Below are 12,811 nucleotides of genomic sequence, written 5' to 3'. Positions count from 1 at the left end.
GAGCTCAGAAAAGCAGTGATGAAAGTGTGTGTGTATTTGTTCCGCTAGGCTTGCTCAGGGCACTGATTGCTCATGGTTGCCTTCCAGCCCTGAAGAACTCCTGGGTCCCTGGTATCCACTGTTTCAAGGTTCCAAGGAAAGCCTGCTTCCTACCTTCAAAAATTATGTTGTAAATTGTAACAAAATTTAAAAAAAAAAAAAAAAAAAAAGCTTTAAGATAGTTAAATTTGGGTGTACAAGAACATCATAGGTATTAAAAATGACTTACCAACAACCCAAGAAAATCAAGTAGTTCTTAAAATTAACATCCAAACACACTTTGTGTGTTCATAAAATACTAGGACTGGAAGGGACCTCGAGAGGTCATCGAGTCCAGTCCACTGCCCCCATGGTAGGACCAAATACTGTCTAGACCATCCCTAATAGACATTTATCTAACCTATTCTTAAATATCTCCAGAGATGGGGATTCCACAGCCTCCCTGGGCAATTTATTCCAGTGTTTGACTACCCTGACAGTTAGGAACTTTTTCCTAATGTCCAACCTAAACCTCCCTTGCTGCAGTTTAAGCCCATTGCTTCTTGTTCTATCCTCAGAGGCCAAGATGAACAAGTTTTCTCCTTTCTCCTTATGACACCCTTTTAGATACCTGAAAATGGCTATCATGTCCCCCTCCCCCTCAATCTTCTCTTTTCTAAACTAAATAAACCCAATTATTTCAGCCTTCCTTCATAGGTCATGTTCTCTAGACCTTCAATAATTCTTGTTGCTCTTCTCTGGACCCTCTCCAATTTCTCCACATCTTTCTTGAAATGCGGTACCCAGAACTGGACACAATACTCCAACTGAGGCCTAACCAGCGCAGAGTAGAGCGGAAGAATGATTTCTCGTGTCTTGCTCACAACATACCTGTTAATGCATCCCAGAATCATGTTTGCTTTTTTTGCAACAGCGTCACACTGCTGACTCATATTCAGCTTGTGGTCCACTATAACCCCTAGATCCCTTTCTGCCGTACTCCTTCCTAGACAGTTGCTTCCCATTCTGTATGAGTGATACTGATTGTTCCTTCCTAAGTGGAGCACTTTGCATTTGCCTGTATTAAACTTCATCCTGTTTACCTCAGACCATTTCTCCAATTTGTCCAGATCATTTTGAATTATGACCCTATCCTCCAGAGCAGTCGCAACCCCTCCCAGCTTGGTATCATCTGCAAACGTATCTGTAGATATTTTAGATGGCAGATTTTATTTGGAATTCCTCTTCTATGGAATTCCTCTTCTAAAGCTCATCAGGACAGAAAAAGTCTCTAGGAACTGTAGAAGCCATTGGCTACTTCAGTTCATTACATCTGTTAAATCTCTGTTCCAGGTTTCCCACCACATGAATACTGTATAATTTTGATTTCTTATTTTAATGTCTTCTGCACACTTATGGGCTAAGTGAAACTGCATGCTGCCTTAAGGAGTTTCCAAAGTCATGGTTCTTGACTGTATCTGATTATATCACCAATATGTTATACCCATTTTGATCAAGCCATATACTTTTCCATGTGAATGGAAGCCAGATTTGAGCTCTTGGTTTTGGTAATTCTCTTTTCTCCCCACTCTTTTTCCTTTCCTTCCAATGCAATATGTACATTATGACAGGGGTCCCCAGACTTTGACACAGGGACCAGTAAATCCATTCACAAGCTTTTGGAAGACCTGTAACATTCATTTGCATATTTGCATATTCATTAAGCAAATGATGAATAGTCAAATAAGTTGTTCCTGGTCCTCCCAAAGCGCCCAGTGCCAGCGTTAGCAAAGCTTTTGATACGGTTACCCACAATATTCTTGCCAGCAAGTTAAGGAAATATGGATTGGATAAATGGACTGTAAGATGGATAGAAAGCTGGCTAGACCAGGGTTTCCCAAACTTTTTACTTTAGTTGGAACCCTTATTTTCAATACTGTTTTTTGCAGCCCCAAAATATAAACTCATATTTAAAAAAAAAAAAAAGAATTAAAAATGAATACATTTTCAGTGTTTCACCGAGCTGCATCCTGCGCCCAGCATGAGCCAGGGCTTGGGGGACCCAGCGCTGCATGGGTACTCCAGGAGGTGGGAGCAGGAGCAGATTGGGGACAGGGTAGCTGGATAGGAGGGAGGGTGCAAGGAGGGGTAGGGTTGCCATTTGTCCGGTTTTGTACTGGACGGTCCGGTATTTGAGGGTTCTGTCCGGGAAACAAATTGAGAAAATACCGGACGTTTTATATGTCCGGTATTTTCTCAAATTAGGTAAGTTTTTTATTATTATTAGGTGTATCAGTCCATAGCTGTGAACTTCTGGTCTGGTAGATGTACTCATGCTGCGTGATTGTGTCTACCAGCCAGGCAGATCACAACTATTTGAGGGAGGTATTGGTCAGGGGGAGGCAAAATGGAATCCCCTGGGCCGGACTCACTTGTGTGCCTGGGTCTGCATGTGCCTGGGTCAGTCCCGCTTCCTGCCAACCAATTTGCTTTTCCTCTCACCCCCCCATCCTTTCTCCAATCTTCCCCCGTCCAGCCCTACTTCCGCCAGCTGGTTGTCCCCCCGCCCGATCTCCCCCAACCAGCCCCGCTCCCCCCGACCTCTTCCCAAGCGGCTGATTCTCCCCCGCTTCTCATCCCGATCCCCTGGCCAGCCCTCCTTCCGGAGGCTGGTTCTTCCGTCTTCCTCCTCCTGATCTCCCCCCGCCAGCCCCTCCCCGTTCCCACCCCCCATCCAGCCCTGCTTCCACAGGCCGCGCGCCCGCCCCCGCCCCCATCTCCGTCGGACAGCCCCGCTGCCCCCAACCCTGCTTCTTGGCGGCCGGTTCCCCCCCCACACACAACCACACACACCTCCTCCCAGCCCACCCCGCTCCTCTCCTGGCAGCCACCCTGAGGCCTGTTATTTTTTTCCCGCAGCCCGGTATTGGGCCACCGCCCATAGTTTGGGAAACGCTGCATTATGAGATTTGCAAGCAATTTAGTGCAACCTTTAAAATTTGTGGAAAATGTGTCCAGATATGCTAGACTGCCTTTAAAATATCAGCCTTTGTGTCTAGGTCACAAATCTGACGTGTTTCTATTTATATCTCTAAATGTGGATATCAATATAAGAAGCGATTCCATCCATGTATTCAGAAGGTTTAGTAATCCTTCATTATTTACGCCCCCCCATAATCAATCCCTTTTTTCACAGGAACAGGTGACAGTGAAATGGATTGGTGACTGATGGTTGTATCTGGACATTTGGTTACCTAGTAACTCATGGAAGGGAGACTTACAAACATTTTGGGAGAGTGTGCAATCAGACTGAAAGTATGAGACATCATAGATGACTAATCCAAGCCTGAATAGCAATCCCTGAACATGTTATCATCTTTTTACTTTTGTAACCTGAGTTTCCTAATCCATTTAATGAAGCTTTTCACAGCCTTAGCTTAGATAAGAAATGTTTACATGTTTTCTGTAAGCTTTTTCCTTAACTAGTATATTTAACAATTTACCTATAATGTGTTTGATTTGGTGAATAATCTTGCAGGTAGTGATAACAAGAAATTGGAAGTGATGTATTTCACTTTCCCCAGTGTTGCAAAGAGGCTTTAGCTGAGCTGTGCTCTTGTATTCTTCTGGCTGTGAGGTTCTCATTTTTTTGCCTCCACTTCATTAGTCTTGCTCCCTGTAGTGTAAAGTGAACATAGCAAGTGAACATAGCAGAGTGTATTGTAGGGCAATATATTTACCATTACTCCTGAAGTCAATATACCTTTTTAATGACACACACATAACTGTAATATGATTTAAGCTTTGCATTGCATATAATCAACATCAGTACAGTAAAAGGTGTGTTATATGGTACATTGAAGGAATGGGTGGGGGTTGTTCTTGTAAGTCAAAAGTTCTGGTTAAGAAGGATGGAGTTTGGTGTGGGGAAGGGCTAGTTGTAGGAGCGGACATATGGCATGTTGCTACTTCCAGGGAGCCATGTGTAGCCAGGTAGGGAGCCTGTCAGCCCTGCACCAGCTGGACCTGTTGAAGATCAGAAATGCCAGTTTATAGAACTTACTGGTTGGTAACAGCTGTTACTCTACTTGTTTCTTTAAAATAGATTTATATGGAAATAATTTTTTTCTGGAAAGGATACTGTAATCAGGTATTATTTTACTAAGTCTTTTTTCCATTTTTATATATCTGTATTCTATATTAATATCTTGTCCTCTCTTCTTACAGAAGTCTGAATGCCAGTTAAATGAAGAGCTAATAGCACAAGCTAAGAAGATGTTCCCGTCTTTGATAAAATACCTTGTAGATATGACTGTCTGGGAAGAACACAAAGAGTTGCCTCCAGTGCTTATGACCAGGTGAGGGAGATTACCAATGATTTCGCAGTGTTAGAACTTCCATCCAAGTTTATTGCTACCATATATAAACTTGCTAATGCCCCAATCTTTTTAAATAGGACTATAATGTTCCTGGAATATAATCTCGATAAAAGTAAAACACTTCAGGGAGTGTTTGGCATATATAAGTGTCCAATTAAGCATATTAGAAATGGTGCAAAGATCCTCCTCCTCCAAGAAAGGGACCACTAATTTGATGGGTAACAAAAGCAGAATGGAATCCTTAAGCGCAAGAGGGAGAAGAGAAACAGCTTCAGATTGCAGATGACATAAATGCCTTGTTCTTGGGCTGCCTTAGTGTTTTGAGTAGACAAGTTGGGCGAGGTAGGATGGGAATTTTTTGGTTGGTTTTCATTACATAATGCTAAAATACGTGAGTCTTATCCATATACCGGTACTAGTACTTAAACTGGTATCAGTTGCACAGTAATTCTACACTGTTTCTGGAAGCACGTACAAAACTTCTTACGCGTGTAAGAGAATGACAGTTTACTGTGCCCTCTAAATCTGTTATCAGTTCTTAAAACTTCACTGGACTGACCTTCAGTTTGAGCTAGTAGGTGTGGCAATGAAACCCCAATTCCTAAATTCCTGGGTGGCATTAGTATAAAAATATTGACCTTCAAGTTATCAACTGCAAGAAATACTAGAATGTATTTGGAATGGTCATAGATCTCTCTTGGTCTCAAATTTCCACAAAACATGTTACTACTTTGAATTACCAAGAAGATGGTGATGCCTCTCTGGTAATAAGTGGTTAATCCAGGTTTTCATGATTCGTTCTTGTCTAAATGAGAGGTGGAACTGCTTGCCTTTTTTCAGAACCTGCAGTTGATTAATTCTAGAGGAAAACTGAGTTAATTTGGTTATATTTGATACTTTCTTCCAAGAATTTACAAATTATTTGTAGCCAACATCTGGGTAGGAGATTATTTTCATTTTCTTTTTGTTCATCTAATGAAATGCTGGCTTCTCTCCACTAGAGAGAAGACAGATCACTACTACTGTGTCCTTTTCAATGATGAACATCATTCTTACGATCACGTCATCTACAGTCTACAGAGAGCGCTTGGTTGTGAGCTTGGGGAAGCCCAGTTGCACACTACCGCCATAGATAAAGAGGTCAGTGCACTCTATTTGCAATAGAAATTCTCTTTTTAAGGATTATGCACTGCTTCTGTATATTCTTTCTCTTTCTCTGATTATAGTAACTGTTGATGGGATGTTGACACTTGGAAGGAGACAATGGGAGATACTGCAATCTAATTGTTAATTGGTCGTTGCATGGAATAAGAATATATTTAAAAGGTGATCTAGTTCTCCTATCATGCTAATTTGTTGGTCAAAACATAAACCAGGGTCCAGAGGAGGGGAGAAGCCACTGATTTCGTATCTGAGATTAACAGATGAAAGTTGATCATTAACACTGTCAGCTTTCTCTAACTTTGTTATAAAGATTGGTTTATCTTCTCTGATTTGCACTTCTTGGATGAGAAAATTACATATTTCAGATGTACCACTAAAATAAAAATATAAGATATTTTTGCATATTCTGTAGTATTTGCTCAGAATAGTAAGTTATGTTGTGCAAACACTTACTATTTTGCTGGTTCATTTTCTGTCCTCTAATACTCTGTTTTGATGCAAGTGATTAAAACCAGGGAAATTCCATGGGGAAGCTGATGCTGACACTTACACTTTCTTTTTCTAACAACAATGCTGTACATCCCTAATTATTTGTTCAAAGCTACTTAGGAGCCTTCTGTATGCATCATAAAATTATGAAGGGTGCTCATGCATTCATGTTAGCAAATATTTTATATATATAGGTACACAGAGGCCCTTATTAATACAGGAAGATTTTTTTTTAAACTTTTTACAATTAGTGCTGTTTATTTTCAATATTTGATTTTTTTGGGTGATGAAAAAATTAGTTTGTCTTGTCTCACTTTCAGCTTCCCACATACTAACACAGTGCTATGTTGCTTGAGCTGCATATACAACAGAAGATTGTTTTCCAAAAATGGTTCCATAATAATTTTAAAAATTAGTACTACTTTTTTTTCTCTTAGTGTATATACAAGGTTATTTCTAATGATAAACCTAAATATTAGGTCTAACCTTACTGGAGTATCCTTTTAACAGTGCACTAGGAATTGTGGCATTTACTACTCAAAATGTAACAGGGAAAACTAGTTTGCTTAAATGGCAGTATATTTACAGCAACTTGTTGCTTGCTTGCTTTCCATTTTGTATCAAATTCTACAATGTGGAAGGGCCATGTTAGAGCCCATTCTTGTAATTTATTTTCTCTGGGATTTGGGACTAGACCAAGGATGGGCAATAATTTATTTTTTGGGAGGGAAGGGGAATTCACAAATTTCCAAAGTGGTCACTGTTTGCCACAGAAAGAGCAGGGCCTTCAAATAGCAGGAGTTGAAAGGGTTCATGTCTCCCCCAGCAGCTCCCAGAAAACGCGTTAGCAGCAGGGCCATATCTACAAGCCCTTTCAACTCCTGCTATTTAAAGGGCTTACGCCTTCCAGGTGGCTGCCAGGCAATGTGGTAGCAGCTTCCTGGCAGGTGCAAGCCCTTTAAATAGAAGCAATGGAAAGGGCTTGCAGCTCCTGGCCCTGTTGCTAACGTGTTGCCTGGCAGCTGCTGGGAAGGCACAAGCCCTTTAAATAGTGGGCATTGAAAGAACTTGTGCTTCCCTGGTGGCTCACAGGCAATGCATTAGCAGCAGGGCCAGGAGCTGTGAGCTCTTTCAGCTGCTTCTGTTTAAAGAGCTTGTGCCTTAGCAGCTGTGGGGAAGGCACAAGCCCTTTTAAATAGAAGCAGTTGAAAGAGCTTGCAGCCCCTGGCCCACTGCTAATGCATTACCTGGTAGCTTCTGGGAAGGCATTGAAAGGGCTTGTGCATTTCCCAGGAAATGCATTAGGGGATGGAATGAGAGCTGCTGTGGGCCAAGTGAAACTCCTAGGTGGGCCAGATTTGGCTCGCTGACAGCCTCTAGCCTAGCCCAGCCCTTGACTAGACCCTTCATGTCACTGTTGCTCCAGACTCCATTGAGAGAGCTGCTAAGCATATTGCTCTCTAAATATTCCTGCCGTCTGATTAAGAAAATGTCTACACTTAATAGAGAGCAACACTGCTGTGATCAATCAGTGGGAGTCAATTTAGCGGGCCTGGTGAACACCCACTAAATCAATGACAGGCCTCTCTCTGGTTGACTCCACCAGAACAAGAAGAATAAGGTAAGTCAATGGGAGTGGTTCTCCTTTCCATGCCGAGTGATATAGACACTGCAGTAAGTCGACCTAGGCTTTGACAATTCCAGTTATGCTAAATATGGAGAATTGTATCTTAGGCGGACTTACCATAGTAGTGTAGACATACTCTTAAGAAATCAATTATTCAGGCAAAGGATCTGATTTGGAAGAAGAGAGTTCAGGATGAGTTTGCTTTCTGCTAGGATGAAAACTGACACTGCTTCTGGATGAAATAATTTGCAGAAGTCCAGTTCTTCTATTTTGTTGCACCCATTTGTTCCTGTCTTACATGATAATGCCAATGCATTGTTTGTTTGTTTTTAACTTGATATTTTAATTCAAGTTGGTAAGGTTGTCCAGAGACTGGTTATTTGTACCAAGTAGATTTCTATCTCTGAGGTCCTAGCGCACTATATTAAATGGACTTTATGTACCACACAAGAGATGGGACAAAGGGTCTGATTTTTTTGGCTCATATTTATGCAATTTTACTATTCTTTTCCTGAGACGTTATAAGGTGATATGCAGTGAGAGCGCTCATACTTGAATAATGTATTATTGTATTTAAAGCCTAACACAGGCCTCATTTTTAGGCCAAGTTACCATCAGCTAAATGCTGAGATGTTTTAATTGGCTTTATTATCCTTTTCCCTACGCTGTGAGTTAACAGATCTTTATAACTATGTGAATATTATCTTACCTTCAAGAGGCATAAAGGCAGAAATAAAGAAATGCTTCTTAAGGTGCACCTACACTGCTACAAAAATTGAGCTATGTCAATTGCATAGCTTATTTCAAAATAGCTTGTGTCGAAATTGGGAGCATCTACACAGCACTTATTTCGAAATAGAGCACTCTTGTTATGCTTAAACACAGCATGTGAGATCTTTTATAAGGGAAAAGGCAGTACGCCACATTTGAGACTACAACAGTTGCATATGCTTTTCAATCTTTCACACACAAATACCATACACACACACAGTCCCACCAGATGATGATATAGTTACCAGTCCAGAGTCTGGATCAATCTAGTGGCCAGCCAGATTGATCACAGAGGGGGAGCTGGGCTCTGTCGGTCGATCAATCTGATGCTCCTGGAGTTAGTGGCAAAACGAACCCAAAGTTCGATAGCAAAGCACTCTGCTTTTATAATCCTTTTCTCAGTTGAAGTCTATGGATTTCGCTGTGTCAGCCTGTGACCGGAGTGTTATCTTTTTGGTGTCAGTGTTCCCAAAACATTTTCCAAAGCTCATCCTGTAATCAGTCGTCTTTCAGGGGTGCTAGCTCCGCTTTAAGGCTGTCAATCTGCCAATATCCAATCATCTTGTGAGTAAGGGTACACACATCGATGGTTGTGGATGGTTTTTCTTTGACACCAGGTCGTCTAGTTTTTGCCTACGCTCACCCCTCCTTCGGCCATCTGGTTCTGAGCAATAACCTTTGCACCTTTATCTCAACACACACATACTACTTTCACACGCAAACAATCTTTTACAAAGACTCTCTGCTGGAAGCCTCGGTGAGTTCAGGAGGCCTGGAAGCTGAGGGTATCTCACTGCAGCTCCCAGTGGTTGCAGTAAGTTCCCCTCAGTGAGTTTGGGAGCTGTGGGGAGCTCGCCATAGGGGTGGGAGCCACAGCCCCCAGTATTCACAAATTTTTCCATGCTCAGTGGTGCCAGTAACACAGCCACCACGAATGATGAGGATTTTTTGTATGGATAAAAATAGAACATACACATTCAGCAGATCGTAACCTTAAAAATGATATATTACTTGATGCATTTTGCCTAAATTGTCTTTGAGTTATGAATATTCATATTCATAAGCCCATTTTCATAAAGCATGGGCAGAGAGGCCCCTGACTGCATCATCTAAAAGAATGGTTCAGGTGTGGGAATCTTCTTCATATAGTTTTCAGTGAAGTCTGATGCATAGAATTAATTTAGTTTCTCTATCTGGGTCTTGTCTTCCTGAAATGCTCCTTGATTATCCAGGGTCCCCATTTATTGTTTAGAGGCTTTCTACTTCTACTGACTTATTTTTAAAAAATTGCTCTTAATTTGTGTCTCTTGATAGTTGATTTCATATTCTTTTTTTTCTGGCTAATTATATTTCACCTCAGGCAAGATAAGTGTAACAGCTATGTTCTGTTTTCCATATCAATATTTTATTTAGGATACCTTTTTGCCTCCAACCACTTCTCTTATATTGTTGTTTAGCCATGGTGGGATTTTTTTGGTACTATTTTTGTAAAGTTTTGGATTCATACTTTTTCATTCTCTAGGATATTTTTAAAATAACTCCTTCACATTTCACTCCTGTGACTTTTATTTTTAATTTTACCTTACCTCCTCATTTTTTGTGCAGTTTCCCCTTTTTGAAGTTAAATGCTATTCTGGTAGGTTTCTTTGGTGTTTCCTCTCCTTCCTCCCCATCGCTCCCCTGCCTCCCAAGGATATTCTATTTAATCACACTATGGTTGTAATTGCTGAATGATTAAGCTATTCGCCTCTTGTATCCGATCTTGTGCTCCACTTAGGATAAAGCAGAATATGCTGTCATGGGATAAGAAGGAAGGTCCTTTTGTGGATTGATAAGTGGTTAAAAGATACGAAACAGAGGATAGGAATAAATATTTTGATAATGGAGAGAAGTAACTAATGTTGCCCCCCAGGGGTCAGTACTGGAACCAATCCTATTCAGTCTACTATATATTTGAGAGAGTTTGTCTGAGTGAGCAAGCTTGTCTTTCTACACGTCTGTTTGTTCAAGAACTCCTCCTAAATGGTAAGAGCGAGGGCCACCAAATTTGGTATGCAGCTTCCTCTTGTAACTTATAGCAAGGTTGTTCCCCTTCCTCAGAAAGTGAGACGAAAGTGCACAGTTTGCTCCATTCCTCAATCTAGCTGAGGAGTGCAGGAGGCAAATGAAGCTGGACCTTCCCCAGCTGTAGGACATGCACTCCTCCCAGAGCTGAGTCTGCTGGAGCGGCAGCAGCCACAGAGAGGTGCTTCTCACCTGGCCACAAGTTGCTTTGAGAGGGGGGTACTCTAGCGGTGGGAGTGGGGACTGTGGGGTGCTAAGGACAGCAGATACTCCAGTTTGGAGCAGCCCCTGCCTGTGATGGGTTCTGTGGGGCTGGAGTAGCCCCCTGCCTCGGGCAGGTGGGGAGCTGCTCCAGCTTGTACTGGAGCAATTTACTTAATCATTTACATCCCTAATACCCATTGATATATTTAATGCCTTGATTTTCATAGCTATTCTTCTATTATAGTAGTTTGACAATATCTAAACAGTTTTTGTTGTGATTTTTCTTACATTTTAGAATTACTTAAATAATTACAAATTGATTTAAGTATTAATACTTTAATATTCATTTGCTTAATTCATTTGTCTGTTCATTGCTGATTAAGTTGTGTTTTAGTCTTGTCATTTTTATATACTTATTTTATGTGTTGATTGTTAGTTACTTAAATATTTTCTTTATTTTGAAGAAGAAAATTGTTGATTTTGAGGCATTACCTAGTGCATTAGAAGAACTCCTGTCACTAAAATAGTGAGAGTCATATCCCTTAAGATAGTCCCCATGAATAGCCTGTATCATTAATTCCATCTTTTAATTTTGGTTTCCATGAATTAGTTGCATGAGAAACAATTACTTAATAATTCCATCTATTTAATTGTTGTATCTCTAGCTATCAATTTTGCATGAGTTGTTTTTTATAGTAATTTTTATATAAAATTAATTGGAGTTCAGACACCTGTTACCTATACCTACTTTGTGCTGCCTGCTTATTTTGAATAATGTCACTTAACAGGGACCTGGCTGAAATGTCATCTTTTAATTTAATTTTTAATTGTTGTTTTTTTCAATAGTAATCTCTCATTTAATATTTTATGGTTTAAATAGGGTCGTAGGGCTGTTAAAGAGGGATCGTATGTATCGTGTCAGGAAGCAAAGGAAGACATCAAGGTAACTTCCTCAAATTTTTATTCCTCACTTAATTTTTGGTGCTCTTTGTATTTTTTTTAATGTACTTTTATTATTTGCAGGGATGTTGTAGCGGTGTTGGTCCCAGGATATTAGAAAGGGTGTATGAAAGCACAAAATCTTATCTCTTTCAACAATACAATTTGGTCCTGACAAAAAGCTATTACCTCATTCAATTTGTCTGTATTTTTGTTATGTAATCTTTATAATTTAATAAGCTGAAGCTCCCTGGTCTGGCACTTTTGGGACCTGACCAATCCCCAACCAGGGAATTTGCCGGCCCAGAGGAAGTCAGTGCTTGCCCCTCTACTCCCAACCACCAGCCCCTGGGGCTCAGCTGCTGTTTGTGCTAGGGCTTTTGCTCAGCCACCAGGGTTGCTCTCACCCCATCTCCCTTCCCAGAGCTTTGCTACTCTTGCCTGGGACGCTGCACTTTGGCTGCTCCAGACACTGGCTGATCAGGGATTTCACACACTCCATGGGGCTCCGGTCTTTCCTAGTTCAGCAACAATCCTAGCCCCAGCCTACTGGTTTTTCCCCACTTGGAGCATCCAGGGGGACACCAATGATGCTGAACCAGGGTGTTACAAGACTAGGGAAGTCTGGATTAGAGGAGTTCAACTTATATATGCAGGTTTTTAAATAATCTTCCTTTCAATCTCATGGTTTTGAATTTATCCTACCATCTTTGGCCAAGTTAGAAATCAGGAGCCAGCTGCATTAAGTGTCTGCAGCAAAAAAAAAAAAAAAAAAATTGCTTAAACAAGAGGAGGGCACGTGAAAAGGCTAGGAAGAATGAGAACTTCTAGGTCTTCTCTCCTTCAAGCTTTGTTTTCTTGTTTTTACTTCTCTTATAGAGGCACTCTGAGAATGTCTCCCAACGGCCGCTTCACGTGGAGGTTCTGCATGCTGATGTTATGGCTCATCAGAAATTTGCCTTGCGCCTTGGTTCCTGGTTGAACAAACTCATGAGCTATTCAAGTAAGCATATCATTTACTTTGTTCCAGTAATGGGCTGCCAAAACTTGAGCAATAAATGCCTTTAAAAAATGTCTCTTGGGCAGCAATACATGTTTAAAATACTCCCACTTCTTTCTTCCCTTAAAATAAATTATCCATTTCTTCCTTCTCCCC

At 40.9% G+C, this 12,811-nt stretch overlaps 1 protein-coding gene across 2 annotated transcripts in view; it reads left to right on the top strand.

Annotated features, from left to right (window-relative positions):
* The window catches only part of UBR1 (ubiquitin protein ligase E3 component n-recognin 1), a 125,890-nt gene that overhangs the window by 22,684 nt on the left and 90,395 nt on the right, over positions 1–12,811 (top strand). For both annotated transcript variants that reach the window (XM_075927249.2, XM_006135407.5), the window contains exons 5-8: positions 4,246–4,376; positions 5,399–5,537; positions 11,597–11,659; positions 12,535–12,658. In XM_075927249.2, coding sequence (XP_075783364.2) covers positions 4,246–4,376; positions 5,399–5,537; positions 11,597–11,659; positions 12,535–12,658 — 457 coding nt within the window. The remainder of the gene's footprint in view (positions 1–4,245; positions 4,377–5,398; positions 5,538–11,596; positions 11,660–12,534; positions 12,659–12,811) is intronic.

The sequence above is a fragment of the Pelodiscus sinensis genome, chromosome 5 (genome assembly GCF_052426305.1).
Source record: "Pelodiscus sinensis isolate ZL-2025 chromosome 5, ASM5242630v1, whole genome shotgun sequence".
In the NCBI taxonomy this organism is placed as follows: domain Eukaryota; kingdom Metazoa; phylum Chordata; order Testudines; family Trionychidae; genus Pelodiscus; species Pelodiscus sinensis.
This window is presented reverse-complemented; position numbering and strand designations above follow the sequence as displayed.